Source organism: Ambystoma mexicanum, chromosome 7p (assembly GCF_040938575.1).
Source record: "Ambystoma mexicanum isolate Mex_15411 chromosome 7p, UKY_AmexF1_1, whole genome shotgun sequence".
Taxonomy (NCBI): Eukaryota; Metazoa; Chordata; class Amphibia; order Caudata; family Ambystomatidae; genus Ambystoma; species Ambystoma mexicanum.
In genome coordinates, this window is record NC_090939.1 from 232,861,203 (window position 1) to 232,877,896 (window position 16,694).

At 43.9% G+C, this 16,694-nt stretch overlaps 1 protein-coding gene across 2 annotated transcripts in view; it reads left to right on the plus strand.

Annotated features, from left to right (window-relative positions):
* SETD4 (SET domain containing 4) overlaps nt 1-13,082 on the plus strand; it is a 390,795-nt gene extending 377,713 nt beyond the window's left edge. For both annotated transcript variants that reach the window (XM_069636124.1, XM_069636125.1), the window contains exon 11: nt 12,780-13,082. In XM_069636124.1, coding sequence (XP_069492225.1) covers nt 12,780-12,902 — 123 coding nt within the window. In that variant the 3' untranslated portion in view covers nt 12,903-13,082. The remainder of the gene's footprint in view (nt 1-12,779) is intronic.
* Nucleotides 13,083-16,694: the final 3,612 nt, after the last annotated feature.

A 16,694-nucleotide genomic window follows, 5' to 3' on the forward strand; every position in this document is an offset into this window, starting at 1 on the left:
TGTTATCCTTTGTACTGCACTGCCACCTCCCCCTTTCCGCTCGCATTTTTCACACCCCCCACCCCTCAATCCCCTGCACTTGCACGATCTCAGTGTCACAGGGCCTAGTAACATCATTGTCTCTGTCTTCCCTCTGTTCCCCCTCCCTTGCCTCATCGCGCCTTGAAACTCTTGTCTATAGGCACGTTATAAATGCCATATCATATCATATCATATATATCATAGACAAGTGAGCGTGCCCTTGATTCACTGAAAAATTGCAACAAGTATTCATTAAATCTCATTTGTATTTTATTTTGTTGCTGATGGTGATGGCACAAACATACTACAAATTGTATACTTCGGATTGCAGCACAGTGTGTGAAAATCCCCTGTATTGTCCGCTGTCACTGGGGAATTTGGTGGAAATGCCTCCAATGACACAGGCGGGTATTACTCGTTGAACGTGGAATCCAGGCCTCCCATAATGCCACCATTTAAATGAACAGTAGGCCACCAGCCTGTACCACCTGTGGAAGGGAAACATACATGCTGTTTTTAAATGAACCTGATAAGTGTACAAACCTTACTTTAAAATGCACCCTGTATCCTATGGCATAGTTGACTGTACAAAAGTTACTTCATGGATCAATGAACTTGGGATTTGAAGTGTACACACATTACAAAAGTGAACATACATGCAATCCATAATGTTTTGGGCACAGAGAAATATTGTTTATTAGTTGAACGTGAAAGACACATAAAATGAACACTCTGATTTGCCAAAAGCGTGGGATATGTATTGAATTGACAGACTATATTCATTAGGCAATATACGAGACAATCATGAAATGTTAGCAGACTCAGTGGTCAAAATGATATCACATCTAGAGTATACTTACTCGTTACTTGGATTGCAAGGGCGAACTGTTGCGCGAAGTTTGTGCATATACACCATCATAATCCTCAACACGGAACTTGTGAGGCAGGCTGCCTTGAAGTCATGCAGCTCTTTAACGCATAGCAGTGGTGTGTCTTCTTCCGATATGTAGGCCAAGCATCCAGAGTTTTCTTTGCGGCAGCAGTTCTCCTCCTAGGTTGGCATGACCTTGCACCAATTGCAGGTACACCAGGTGGAAACGTCTTCCATGCGACTAGGCTCAGGATCCAGTGATTCGTCTTCCCAACTGTCGTCCGATTTCCCATCGTTTTCGCATCTTTCTCTATCGACTTATTCCGCCTTGGAATACTCCGGCTTGTACTGGTAGGGCTATATTGTTGCCATTATACGACAAAAGTTATCAATCAAACGCAAGTAACGCTTGATATCAATAGTAATGCTAGTATAAGTATCTGTTCACAGAGGCTCTGTGCAATGACGATAGCTGAACAGAGCAGAAACGCGTCACAGGCTACAAAGTGAAACGATTGAAAAAGCAACTCTGATGTTGTCTGATGAGAAGCGGTCTGTTTATACATACTGACGAAAGAGGTGTCCTGCCATTTCCCTGGAGATACGTTATTAGCTGGCGCACAGAGAACAATGACGAGAGACGTGCATTCGCATTGTGAAATGGCCATACGCGCCTAGTGATGTCGGCCTCAAGGGCGCGTGATATGATTTAGTGCCGCAGGGGCACTTGAACTTAGGGTGACCGATCCACGGATAAGATTAGTGCAAGATGGCCGCGCCCGACTCGTTGATTTCGCATGTGTAAAAGTGAGGAAAACTAAGGTATGGTACATAGGAAAAGTTTTTACGATCAATCACAGTTTGATTAAAACCACATGTCTGAACGCTCGGGACAATGACATTTTGACATTTTTTACATTTTTGAGCGCACTATTCCTTTAGAGAGGTTCCTTAGAATTGTTGCCCGCTAAGTCCCTGAGTGTGAAGGAACTGGGGTGATGATGCCACCAGGTCCCGCTCATTCCCGATAGAATATTTTTATATTTTTGTGTGAAATGCAACAGTACTTTCTCACTATATTTAAAACCAAGTGAGCTTTGACTGCTTGTAGAAACAACATTTTTCTGCGCACAGGGGCTGATAAATTGATAATTGGAATAAAAATAGGGTATTATAGTTCACTATCGTGAGTTTAATCCTACTTTTATTGTTCTCAAACTGAGGTAGATTACATTTAAACATATTGAACAAAAATGCTTTTTCTGTCCACTGTGTGAAACAGGGAGCGCTTTCCACCTCTGACGGTGCAGCATTTTGAAAATGATAGCTAAAATACTGAATCCTGCGGTATTCACAGGTATAGTCCAACACTTTAATGTGTGAATCGTTGGCCACGCTTCATAGCCTAAATAGAAAATTGCTTGGTAATTTGCAACCTGTGAAACCATAGATATGTAAAAGAGTGAGTGAGAGTGTTTTGTGAGGCAGCAACACAGAGGCAGCAGCTCCACACTCTTTTTGCTTTCCTGGAGTGCGGGAGGTGGAGCCACCTTTAAAACACCTCCCCGGACACGGGAGCGTCGTGGGAGTGAGCGTGAGTATTTTGTGAGGCAGTAACACTGAGGCAGCAGCGCCAGTCTCTTTTTCCTTTCCTGAAGCACGGGAGGCAAAGCCATCTTTTAAAATATATCCCTCGTTGCTGGAGTGAGCAAGAGTGTTTTTGGTGTTTGTGGTGTCCAGGAAGAGACACCTAGGAGGATCACCCAGTATCATCACAGACCAATCATTCTTGACGCTACAACAGCTGGGTGATTTGTGTATTGTGACTTGTGTGTGTTAGATGTGCAGTGGACAGAGTGACCTCAACCCTTGGGCGAGCAAGAATCTTTCTACTCTATACACACTACAAATATTAGTAAAGGCGACTGCGGGGCTAGGCCCTTTGAGCCTCGGACATTGAGAAACCTTTCCCTTGTAAAACCCGCAATCAAGCGACAGACTTTCAATAAGTAGGAGATGCTCTATTATTATTATTCAGAGAAGGAAAAATAGGAAGCACTAATACGTAACACTGCAAGGCTGACTTCGGGGATGTGCCCTTTGAACAAGCAAATGTGAGGTAAAACTGTATCCATCCAAACACGCAACCACACAGCCACATTTACAGCTGGTAAGCATAAAATGCTTAAACATCTTATACCAGCTGTCACAACTACTACTTGCCCTTTGAAAGATATTGACGTAATCTTACCCTAAGTGTTATAGTCGCACCTTTCCTTGCTGATTATCCACACGTCATTTTGCTCAAACTATCCACTGATGGACGTCCTACCGAGAATGGCAGCTTGTACAGGATTGCGGAGTCAAGTAGGTGGGCTGTGTGATCAAACACCATACCATACTGGAAATCAGGTGGCCATAGCCTCACAAGGACTAGAGAGCTTATCAAAAAATCAGAGAAAAAGATCTTACCTGTTGATCTACCAGCAGATCTTGCAAACATTGCATGCAATGGCCATATACAGGCATTACCCCTAGAAGACGCCACCTAATTCATTAGGAATAACCGCTGTATTCCAAATGGAAAATGAACAACTTGGAGCACGTCCTAAATTTAAGAGGGGTCTATTGAAGTCCGTAGGAAGGGGCCAGATTTATAGCTCTTTACCTCAATCACTTACAAGCCCCATTGCTGGAAAGACTATACGGGAATTCTTCAACATAGTTCCAGTTGAAAAATAAAAGCACCGCCCGCCTCGACAGAACACACATGACTGAAGTGCATGACTTAAGTTCAATTGAACACATGGAATCATTACCATCCAAATTTCCCAAAAGTTGTGCAGCAACGATTGTTAGTCAAATCTGCGACCCCTCAATCCAAGACTCTCCATTTGATCCGTCAATGCAAGTCTGCCAATCAGACCTCATTGACTTCATAGGAAATAGAGGAGGGGTAGCCGGAAAGAAACAAATCTTCTCTTTCTGGATTATGTTTTTTTTAAGTAATATGCACCATACCCTTAGGGAAGTGGATGAAAGAATCAAATTGACATCACCAACCCTCTCAGCTCTGAATATGGTACTAAACTTCTTTCTGACCTTGTATGATAACATCTGGGATGAGGTACGTGTACATTCCATTATGCTTGCAAATATCAGTGCGAGAGTGGATGAGTTGACTATGCTGCAGTACCTCCTTTAGGGATCCACTGTAGAAACAAGAGAAGATTCCTGTATTTGGGTGTCTACAAAAAAAAACTCCCTTACTACACCTGAGTGATTTGGAATTAAAAGCCAGCTCCAGGCCAGAAGGATCCATTCCGACAACTGTCAATCAAGGAAATAACGAACCAAATAGGATCGTAATTCAATCCACGCAAGGTAATCCCCCCTAAAATACCATACAAAAAAAACCAAAGGACTTCTAAATGGAGATGGATGCTCAAAGAAATCCATAAACGTAAAAACCAGCAAAACCATGAATACTTTGACTCAAACCTTCTTTCGGAAACTGTCTTTAGTGACTTTCAAGGGGACCACGAAAGAAAATCGTCCCAATATAAGTGAAGGATTACAAGTGGTTGACAAGCAACTTACTAGAGATATTCCGTTGTCGGAGCATGATATTACTAGGAAACCTATCCCGAAGGCATTGTCCCGGGAAAAAGTGAACGCTACCCAGACCAATTCTGTGGAGAATCAAAGTTCTGAGATAGGACAACCCGGAGACAGAGAAGAGACAGATGCCAAACTCTGCCTGACAACACTTAGATCAACTATGACTACATCTGTCTCGATTCAAACTGGTCTAGATCTTCTGGGTCTGAATGGACCAAGAAATGTTTCCCCCATTGCTCATAAAACATTATCCAAGGTGGAATTCCCATAGGGACGGAATGAAACGAGTCAGAGGAAAAACTATGATAATGAGAATGAAAATTATGACATTGCAAAAAATATAGATACAAACAGTAAATTGTTGGATGAGCGATGGCATGAAAGGCATGTTGGGAGAATGGCAGATAAAAGTGTGAGAAGGTAAGAAGTGGATGAACAAATGCAACTGCCCTACGGTGTGAGGATGAGAGAAGAACAGGTGAATAGAGAAAATCACTGAGGGGGAGATGAATGTCACGCTCACCCGATTCCCACGGGGGCGCTGGCCTGGTTTCGAGTGTTGATGTCTCTTCAATGGTGAAGCGCAGGGCTCTGAAGATGGATAGGACGGGCCCCTCTACTCTGGCTAATCTGGCTCGCAGGAATATCCTCCTGTACGTGAAAAGGGAGTATTACAATCTGGCGGAATAATGCTCGAGCCTCCCACTTCCTTCCAACCCTCCTCGATACCCTTCCACGATCCCCCGTGAAGTCTCACCTTAGGGTCTGAAAGGACGAGCTCTCCATCCTGCTTCTGACGCAGGGGCGCGTTGAACCCAGTTACTTCACTGGATTGAGGTTGGATGGGAGTTCAGGTAAGCTTGATTACACTGGTAAGGCGCTGTAAAAGTTCTGTTGCAAGTTCAAAAGTTCAAGCTTTAAATAATAATGTTCATTGTCTTTTTCAGGTGATGAAAGAAGATTCCTTTGGAGACTTCTTGCAACAAAGCGCTAATGTTGATGTCTTTTCCCCATAGGGGCCGGGGTTCGGAATGCCGGAGATATGGTGCCGACCCGAAGTGAAAAGTGCAGTTCCAGTAAAGATCTGGTAAGTCCTAGATGAGCGCTCAGGTAATGTTTTTGCATTCGCTCATCTAATGTCTTTGTCTTTTTTCCCCATCGGTGCCGGGGTCCGGAAAATGCCTGGAAGCAGCAAGACCCGAAATGAAATGGGAATGAACCAACAGGTAAGTCTTAGAAGGAAACTGAGCTTTTCCTATTCCCTTCCTTCTCTTACCTTGTGTTCTTGTCTTTTTCTCTCTAGGCTCTGGGAAGTGGCTGCGAATCCGGATGATCGCTGCTGAAGATGGAGGCGCCCAAGAAAGGTGAATGAAATGCAGCGCTGCAGCGATCAGAGCGAAATGCTTTTAAAAATGAGGTCTTCCTTTTCAGGATCGTCGGTGAGATGTCTCTGTGATGCAGGTTTAGCAGGTAAGGCCTTCTTCCTCTCCAATTCTCTTCTTAGCACCCTTTGCAGGTGTCCCAGGATGCTGACAGGCGTGGCTGAAGTCCAGAAGCAGGAGCTGACACGGTGAGCATCCAGCTGCTAGGTGCAGAACAACGCGAAGCACGTGTGGCAGTTCGGGTGGGGTTTAAATAGCTTTGGAAGAAGTTCCAGGTATGTATCCTTCCACCGATCAGGTATGTATCCTTCCCCGACCACATCCGGGTGGAAAGTAGTCCCACAGGTAAAGTAGTCCCATTCAGGCCTCAAGAGGGCCTGGATGTAGCAGCATGGTCTGCATCAGGTAAGTGCACATAAAAACACTTGAACACATGTCCAGCTTTTTGAGCCTGGCGCCTAAGGCGCCAGGACTGCGTCCAAAGGGCCCCAGCTTGGGCCCGCTGGAACTTCCCTGGGGGGAATGATGCCTGCCTCTGGGGTTGCTGGGTCGGACCTGGCTCCTTGGAGGTAGGCATCATGACAATGAAAGAGAGTGGAATATAAGAGAAGAAAAAGTTGACGTACGGCCTGGGAAAGCCCGCCAGAAAGAAATGCAGATAGATTGATTGGGCGAACTAGAAGTGAATCACTGCATGATATGAGAAATGACCCACTAAATAGGAAAAACTGTGCAGAAAAACAGAAAGGAAGCCACAAAAGCAAAGTATGTCTAATACAAGTAGATCAACAAATGTAGGAGACTTATTAAACCAAATGTATAAACCATATGAGACTACTATGCCAAAAAGTTCTGAATTAGCTGTGCATGCATCACAGCAGCGGTTGCACAGACAGGAGAGAAAAGGAACAGGACAACATAATTGTCCACAAGCATTGAATTCAAGGCAAAATTATATGAATGGGAGGGCCAAAAGTATATGCCTAAACGGAGGATACATTCTACTTTTATTAGCCCAGATAGCAAGTCTAAGAATGATCTCCACAAAAGCTATAGAGAGAATTGAGTTCCTGGACAAGAAAGAGTTCAATTGTTCAGTGGTATACTTCAACTCGAGCTTGGTAATAGAGCTTGTGACTTCTGAAAGGGAAAGGCTGTCGAAACAAGAGTTTGTGATGGCACAAATTAATACTAAGAAGATTCAAACATGGGAAACATTGGATGGAGTATTTAATGGAAACAGGGAACAGTTAAACGAAGAGCAATAATGAAGGAATCTGAACAAATTGACTGACTGGACACGAGTAATTGAGGCACTTGGACAGGGAGCTGGATGGGAGAGTGAATCACGGTAGCCTAATAGGTCAAGTTCCCAAGAGCCTGCATCCGACCTTCTCACTTGTGTCATGGAATATCAGGGGCTTTGCCAAATTGACTACTAATATGCAGATAACAGATCAGCTGAAAGATTTCTCCATTGTATTCCTCGAGGAAAGGTGCGCAATGGATGACTTACTGTGGGATGGATACACATGTTTTCAACAAATGGCGATGGGACCCTCTGTGGGTCGGCCATCGGGTGGTCTATGTATATTCATTAAACAGGGAATAGGAATCTACAACACAAACAGATGTGTAATCAACTGTTATTAATAAACATTTACTGGCTTAATACACATTGTGACATTGCAGCGATTATGTCTGCCCTAGGTGATATCATAGGAACATATAAAATGGAAAGTCCAAACATGGAAATTCTAATGGTTGGTGACCTTAATTCCCACTGTTTGCCCTATACATGTAAATTGGGAGGGGGGTGGAGGGGCAACACTCCTTATACACTGTCTCAGACCATGCAAGGTACAAAATGGCGAGAGTATTGGGTAAGTTGGGGAATGATGATTTTGAATGGGAACATATCAGACGATTGGCAGGCCAAACCTACATGGCACGGAAGAGACCTCCAAACCATGCCATTGCCTCAGAGAGAGTAGCCCGAGCAGTAACAAGGCTAGAAGTACTCGCCTTCCCAGAGAGCAAACATGATAAATTAACACTCCAATTAAATCTCAGCACTAACATAGCAAAAACCTGGCTCTGAACATCAAACAGAATAGACTAGGTTGGAGCGTGAAATGAATAGAGCAAATGAATAATCTAATAATAGATTATTGCTCTATAACTACTCTCGAGACAAAAATGACGCAGATAACTTTTCGATCTTCATAGCAGGGAAAATGGCATCATGTGCCCAGACCAAGACAAGAGGTGTATACTCGTATCACCTGCATGGGTACGTAGAAGAGATCCAGTAAAAGAAAAAAAAGATGAGAGAAATAAAACATTTAATGACCGCAGACTCAATTAAAAATGTCAAAATGAAAAAAGCTAAACAGATATTCAAAAATTGGTTGAAAAGTAATAGATACCTCCTTTCACAGAAAGACAGCGAATTAATGCTCAAGATACTACTGACTAATAAATCGAAACATTTCTGGACACTGATAAATCAAAACAATGTGAAACATGATCAAATAATGTACAACCCAATTTCAGAAGTTCTATAGTGGCCTGCCCATACAAAACATTAAACAACATACTCTAGAATGGGCCTTGGATGTCACAGTAGAGACTCTTGAAAGAGACTCCAATTCCCGTGCCTTCGGTCCCAATGGCCTGTGCAACCTTATATTAAAACAAGAACCAATGGCATGGGCAAACGTACTGCATATCTTATTCTCTAACATCTTTCAAACTAAAAACATGCCAACTACTTGGCCTCTCCCAATAATAGTCACGATATATAAAAAAGGGAATCGAGACTATCCTATAAATTACCGACCGATAGCACTGATGAAAATTGAAGTAAGATCTTCTCTAGATGCCTTCTGAAAGAAATAGAAGAGTGGTCTAAAGACCATGGTAGTCTATCTAAATTCTAGACGGGATAGAGGCGTGGAATGAGGACGGATGCGAGCGGTCTTCTTATCCAGTCCCTAATCAATCAGGCATGCAGGGTAGGAAGGGATCTGCTCTATGTAGCCCGTACAGATCTTAGTTTGGCTTTTGACTCCATTGATGGAAGAAGGCTGTGAAGAAAGCTCGCATCCCTATACATATTCTTGACATGCTTATTGATCTGCACAAAAATACAACGATAAAAGTAAGATTGAACCACCAGGGTGATGTAACTATTCCAATAAAAACATACTGTGGCCTAAAACAGGTATGTGAATTGGCGGCTTGTCTTTTCAATTTGTATCTGGCTGATTTGTGGGACTTCTTGGGTGGCATTTATATCAACGAAACTGGTGAGCGATGTTTCTGCGTCATTTATGCGGATGATATACTCATTTTAGATAGAACCCAGATAGGGCTGCAGCGATTGCTAGTGAAATTTTAATAATATGCTAAACTAAATAATCTAACAATGAATCCCAAGAAGTCTTGCATCTTGAGTTTTAAAGGAGACAGATACAAGCTGAACACATTTCGATGGACAATGAATGAACAACAAATTCCAGCGGTGAGAAACGTCAAATATCTGGGCTTTCTGCTAGCAAGACCATAGGAAATCAATTTGTATAGAGAGAATCAAAGGGCAGACAATTAGCAGCACAAATTACATATATTGCTAGCAAACACTGCCTCTTTTCAATCAGGCCATTGATACAATTATACTCTACTAAAGCTATCCCTGTCCTGTTTTATGGCTTAGACATTTACTCCAGGGTGGAGAATCTTGAACTTGAGAAACTTGAAGGCTTGATATGGAGAAAAGCTTTGCATTTACCCAACTGTGTTCCCATTACACTAATTCGCTTTGAATTGGGATTGAATTCCGTTTTAATTGAGGCTTATTTTTCAATGCCGCAAAACACTGGTTGTTGAAACAAATTCGATCTTTAAGACCTTATTAGGGGAAATGCAATGCCAAAATTAGAGAGTGTAATTAGCTGAATTCAAGTAAATGTTGCAAAACATATTGGAACAGTATGAAGTGCAGATAGACTTACTGTGTGATAATCCATAGCGAGCAAAAAAGAAAATGATGGAAATAGATTGGATTAACACATGTGATAGAAGGGACCACTATAGCTTGAGTAGGGAAATATCCTGTGAATGTAAAAAGAAAGGAACACTACAAAAATACTTAGCTCAGTCTCCGGATACTAGTTATAGAGACCCCTTCTTGAGGTTTCGCTTTAACATCCTCCTAACGGGGGAAATCAAGCTAATACGGAAAATCCAAGAAAATGCTATATGCAGACACTGTGGTCTAGAGGTAGAAACCATTAAGCACTTACTGATTGAGTGTGAGGCACTTCAGTCGATACAAAAATATCTTTTCTCCAAGTTTGTTTGCTCCATTGATTCATTAAATTCAGTAACCTTTTGGAGATACCTTTTGCAAGGTTCAACCCACTCATTGGTAATTAGATGTAATGGTCAGATATTTTGTTCTGGAGGAGGTCTATTTTTTTTAGCATGGCAGCTTGTATGCTGGAGCACCAGGCTGCATCTTTAACGATTTCGTCCGTGCAAGTGGGAGGTACGGTTAATTCTTTAAAGATGGTAAATAGCTCTTTGGGTTGTGAGTTGGCCAAAGAGATTCTGTTGTTGTAGGATTCTGATTTGGCTTTGAATATAGATTCTTTGTATTTTTTAGCGATGGTTCGGAAGATATCTTTAGTGGTGTCACAGGGGTTAGCCTGCCAAGTTTTTAGCGCCTGCCGTTTGGAGTTGCACATGTTAAGGAGCTCTTCTGTGAACCACGAGTTGGAGTGGAAGGATTTCTTCTTCTTCCGATGGTCCCCGCAGCTTCCCCTCTGCTTGCAATGCTGGCAGCCCATCTGTTGTTAGCGCTGCTTGCATGCCGGGCATTTTTCTCTGCACAATGGCAATTGAAGAGGTTTCTCTCTGGACGCAAACGGCATCCTCTCTCTCCCTGGTGCACCCGTAGCTCCTGCTGCTCTCGCTTTGTCCTGGAGGCTCCCACACCTCTGGCAATGGCACGGCCCACTTGTCATGGGCCCCACAAGTTCCCTGGGGTATCTGCCGGCGTCCTGGCTCCTTCTCGGGTCCCACCATGGCTGCCTCCCCATAAAAATAATCCTCTGCTGTTCTCTCTCACGCAGGCCTCCCTATTACTCTCCTCATACTGTTCTCTGACCCTCATTTTATACACCTGCAACCAGTTAACAGGTTGCATGTTGGATCCTTACATAGGTTTGCCTGACTGATTAAGGGGGCATGCCTGACTCTGACTACACTCTGCAAGCATCTTCTTCGTCCGAGTACCAGAGTGGTAAAATGGAGGTTTTGTGTTTCTTCCTCATCCCAGTAGTTTCAAATATTAAATGTGTGGAAATGAGGGGAGAGGTCTTGCAGTAGCCTATAAAGGTCGGGGGAAGGTTAGGTTGGTCATCAATAGGGAAAAGGGGATCCATCTTGCCTGTGGGCACCCCACTCGCAATCTCTGAGGACTCTCCACCCAGGTGATCCTCCCTCGCTTCTCCGCCTCCGGCGTCAGGATACAAGAGCAATGGCCTTTCCCTGGCCACCTGAGAAGAGGATCCTGGGGGTTTAGGAGTGAGAATACCCTCAGGTTTCTCACAGTAAGCACTTGTGCTGGTAGTTAGAGGTTGGGTCTTGACTCTAGTATTTGGAGCTTACCTGTTTTATAGTTGAATTGTCCTCCAATATAGTCTGAGAAGCACACTGTTATTTCTACACAGGTGGTCCAAAAACAAAAGGGTATTTCCTTACCCTGAGAATTCTTAGAAAATATAATTTTTGCAGGGTCTTTCTACTTTGGGACAACCCCTTTCTTCCACCCATGTTTGAGTATATTGCTTTGTGTGCATTGTAACTGCACTGTGCACTTGCTTATAAGTGCTATCACATAGTTTGACAATTTGGGTAACCTGGAAATTGCACAGCCCATAAACAGTTTTGGATTATAATGAATTTCCATCATCCAACTACTGCCTTATTTCTTAGCATTTCAACTTTTTACTACAACTGTATTACTAGTAACCAGGTTAAGGGTGCTGCCATTCTGTTCTTGTTAGATTGAATGGATCATTAACAACACTTCTCACATGCTAAGAGGACTCAACCGATTTTTATGAAAAATAACAAATCTATATTTTTCACAACATATTTTACAATAGTTAGCAATTTCAATGTGATGGCATTTACAGAAAAAGGAAAAACCACACTGTACATTGAAATTTGCATTATAAAGAGGCCTAGCCCCTAATCACTGCCATAGAGCGCAAGTGTGTACAGCCCTTATCAGTGTAAACTTCCAAAAAACGTTTTGCCTGAGGGCGACAAGTCAAAATAAAGGCAGTGCACAAGTACCCTTTTAGATTTTGTAATAGAGGTCTGACTGCATAGGCACTAAGGCAAATGCTTTGCCACAGTGCCATGTAAATTGACATCTGTGCGGTTAAAGTCTTTTTGTAACATTTTGGCGATTATCATAACTTGATATGTTATCATGCATCTTCTATTTAAAGGATAGGTGGTGAACATTATTGCTTTGTGATGTGTGTTAGAGGGCTTTGTTTATGCACTCATAATTTGTAAGTAGATATTTTGATGGTATTTATTTGTGTTTGAGATATTTTTGACATGATCGCTTCACTCAGGAATATCCACTGTTCAGGTTTGATGATTTTAAGGAAAAGCTGAGAAAGATGTCAGCCAAATAGGTCAATAGAAAAATGGAGCGCAATTCATAAAAGTGTCATAATTGCAAGGCACCGTCAATTTCAGGGCAAACTAGTCTGCCCCCAAAAAATCCAAGGATGTTTTCAGTTATTGTTTTTCATTTGTGCTCTTTTTTTTCTTAAAACATGTTTGTGTATTTTCAGATTTCCTCTTTGAAAGGTGAGAAGGTGGACCTGAAGGACCAGTTGACTTTGGTTGAGCAATTGCGATTAGAAGACCTAAGTATTCTTCAAGCATCAAGAGAAATCCTGCAGAACTTGGGATAGGCTCCAGGCCGATCATTTTACATTTTTTTTAAGGAATGCATTTTAAGTGCTATTTAAAAGTATTGTATTTTTCTATACCTTTTTACAATGTACATTTCTTTGCGAGATGTATGCTATATTTAAACTTTTCTATTATTAAAGTTTTTATCTTTCATTAAAATGTTCACCCAAACCAATTTACCAATGGAAATTAGAAATGTTTAATCACGGTACAGCCCGCTTTGCCTTTGCATCATTGTTTCACTGCCTTTCGGCCATTAGAGATGTGGAGAGAAGGGAGTTTGTCACCTGCCAAATGTTGTTAATTGCTCTTTCTTCCTTTTTACTTTTACGTATTGTGTTTATAAACCTAGTAACTAGAAATACTGGCACGATTAGTAATACAAAAACATTGTTCCAGAAAGCTCATAAACTGATGTAAATGCCTGGTCATGTGAAGCATTTGTTGCATGTAACCCTGGTGTACCCACATCAAACTCTAACCTACAAATTGTGCACTCTTATTGTGAGAAAAATAGTAAAGAACGAATTGTGCTAATGCTTTTACGCCATCAGAAAAATACTGGGACACAATTTCATACTCGTACATCTCATCCCCTTGTAGCCCCAGGGTCTGGGGATTAAAGAAAGGATCCCGGGTGCGTGTAGCTGCACCAGGGATTCCAAAATTAAACAAAATTGATTTGCGCTGGGGACCAGGAAATAAAGGACTAGAGTAAGGGACCCTCACATGTGGGCTTGCAAGTGTCCCTTTACTCTTACATTTTAAAAACTGTTGCCGGCGTGAGCGGAGTGCTAGACAACGGTTTCAGCCCTGCAAGAGGGGGGAGGCACTCCGCTCAGCGCCTGTCAATGCTGTGGCTCGGGCCTTCATGCTGGCTCTCCCCTGACTAGCAGGGGAGTGCTTGTGAGCACAGCCACCCTCGAGGTGGCCAAAAACAACCGCTGGCCTCGGGCACCAAATATATTAGCGGCGCTCCTCACAGCTGGGGAGCACCCAACTTGCTTAGCCCTCCTGGGCTTAATATAAATAAAGGGGCCACCCCCCTTGACAGGTGGCCCACCAAGACCGTGGGCCACACCTAGCAGACGTGGCCCAGGTGTGGGAAAGGTCTGGAGGGCCCCCTCACGCTGTATCTAATTGCTGTGTTGCATCTTGTGAAGCAGCCCAACCCATGTAAAGACTTTGGGGACTCCATCCTTGCTGCTGCTGCTTCCTCCTGAGATCTGTCACAAGAAGCATCACCAGAGAGCGCAGGGAGAGAGAGAGAGGGAGAGGAACATCACGAGAGCAGCAGCCATAGACCTTGAGACAACCCTGGCCAGGTTGTCTTGGAAGAAAGGTTCTATATATAGTTTATAATACAGTGCACTGTATAGACTTTGTATTTATTATATTTTGTTAATATTGAAAAGGGCTCTTTTTATATTTGTGCATTATACTTCTCAGATACGCAGCTGCTAGGCATAATTTAAGTTGTACATGGTGTCTCGTGTTTGCCCCTTTTATACAAAAACTCTCAAAACCCTGCTGGTGTGCTGGAAAAGTATATAAGTGAGCTTTTAACAACTGAAAACAACCATACACCAGAATTATTTGGTCTGCCTTTCCTTTAGTGTGACAATTACTCTAAACTTGTTTTTTTTCCTTGGGGGTATTTAAGGATCCTACCCTATCCTCTAGTGCACCAGTCTAAGCACCCCTTTTTTACCAGGGCCTAGAGCGCAGCCCTTGTTTTAGCAGAGGCTAAAGGCACGGAACTGATGGTTTGTTCCATGGCGGATGCTTTCAAGGACGTGTTACACAAGGGCATCGCGACACCAGCGGAGCATGGCACCTATGTCTGCCTCAGACTTCTCTGGGGAGAAACCAACCCTGAGGGGTGAAGAAGAATAGCAACTTTGGGTGGACCAGACCAATCAGATGATAAGAGAGGAGAGTTACAGACCGGGAGAAGAGGCTTTGCATGATTGAGAGTCTGCGCGGTCCCGCATTGAGTCATCCAGGTGCTGTGTTCCACGCATCAAGACCCCACAGCGAAGGACATCATGTAAACGCTGGATGGAGTGTTTGGAGCCACTGAGTCCAGTGCGGAGCTGGTGGTGAAGTACTACGCCACCCACCTCCAACAGGGTGAGCGTCTTTCAGAGTATCTGGTGAAGAACAAGCCGATTCTTTTGCTGGATTTGCAATGGACGGGGACTGAACCTGGACAGGCTGCAACAGGTCATGCATGGAGCCAAATTGCTGCCACTGTTACTTCTGCAGCTACGACTCTGAGAATGGATCCAGAAACCACCACATTTTCATGAACTGGTCTGAGAGGTGCGTACTCTGGAAGGCGAGATGGAGGACACAGTGTACAGTTTACCAAGTCAACTAGTGTCTCCATACACTGCCCCGGACTATGATCTGAGACATCAAATGGAGGAGTTTTGCCAAACCATCCAGGCAACGCCTATAATGACATCCAGGCCGCCAAGTTCAGAAGAGGCTCTACACCTCCATCCCGAGAGAGAGAGAACACCAGCACTTCTGGCACCCTCTAGAGCCACAGCAGCCCCAAGTGAACCAACTGGGTACCACACTGCTCCAGCCTTGGCAGTTCTGCCATAGGTGTGCCAAACCCACTAGATTACATCCAAGTCACAGAAAAGTTCCATGCCTTGAATAGTCCAACACACACGATGGTGGGAAACGGCAACGAGAACCAGGAAGCGGAGCACCTGAATCCTCAATACTAACACGCTAACACGCTCTGACCTAGTAAAGACAACAAACAAGTCTGCACCACCAGATGGGCCCAGGACTGCAGTGACACCACCGGTGGGCAAGTCATCTTGGAACCAGCCTCCACCCAGACCGGCCTGTCCACCTGAGAGGAACATCACCTGTAGTCAAACGACCAGCAAGCAAAGCACCCAAACATCATGGGCAATACCTGATGGGCTTGTAGGACCACCAGCCACTGTGACAATTGCCATTGCTGTTCGACAGGCACAAGTGCTTCTGGATAGCGGCTCACAGGTGACCATCGTTTATGAGCCATTCTACTGAAAACGCCTGCCACATATCCCATTGGAGCCATTGGCTAGACTGAACCTTCTCTGCGTGAGAGAGACGACCCTTGCAAATATCTGGCGTACATCTATATCAGAATGCAGTTTTCATGCGATGTAGCTGGAGTCAGCACACCTATCGACACCCTAGCACTGGTCTGCAGCAGTCGGAGTAAAGATTTCGTGGTGATTGGAACCAATTCCTCAATGTTTGACGCCCTAGCTGCATTATGTCTGGAGATGGCTGGCCCATGATATGCCAGCAAGTTGTTCATGCACCCCATGTGCCAATAGGTGTACTTACAGAGAGAGATCTGGTCCAGAGCTCCACCTGATGGACCCCTTGTAGATGTATGCACCACCCGGTTTGGGCAGATTGAAATCCCAGCACACGCCACAGCGATGGTTCCTGACAGAGTGCGACTCAGCAGGGAGCAACTACCAAGACTTCTGGTGATGGAAGCACCAGAACATGGGGAGCTCCCAGTGGGTGTACTGGTGCAGCGGACCATGGTGACAACAAATAGACAACAAATAGAACGGACCTGAAGACCATCAAGGTACCGATCATTACAGGATGGCTGCTGGCCCCCTGTGGTTCTTTTGTTCTAATGCTTTACTGTTGCTTTGCTTTTATTATCACCACGATTTTACGTTCCTTCTAGGCTCCAGGTTGTTACCCGAGCCGTGGCAAGAGACTGGGTGCCGTGCACTTGCATGCATGCTCAATTT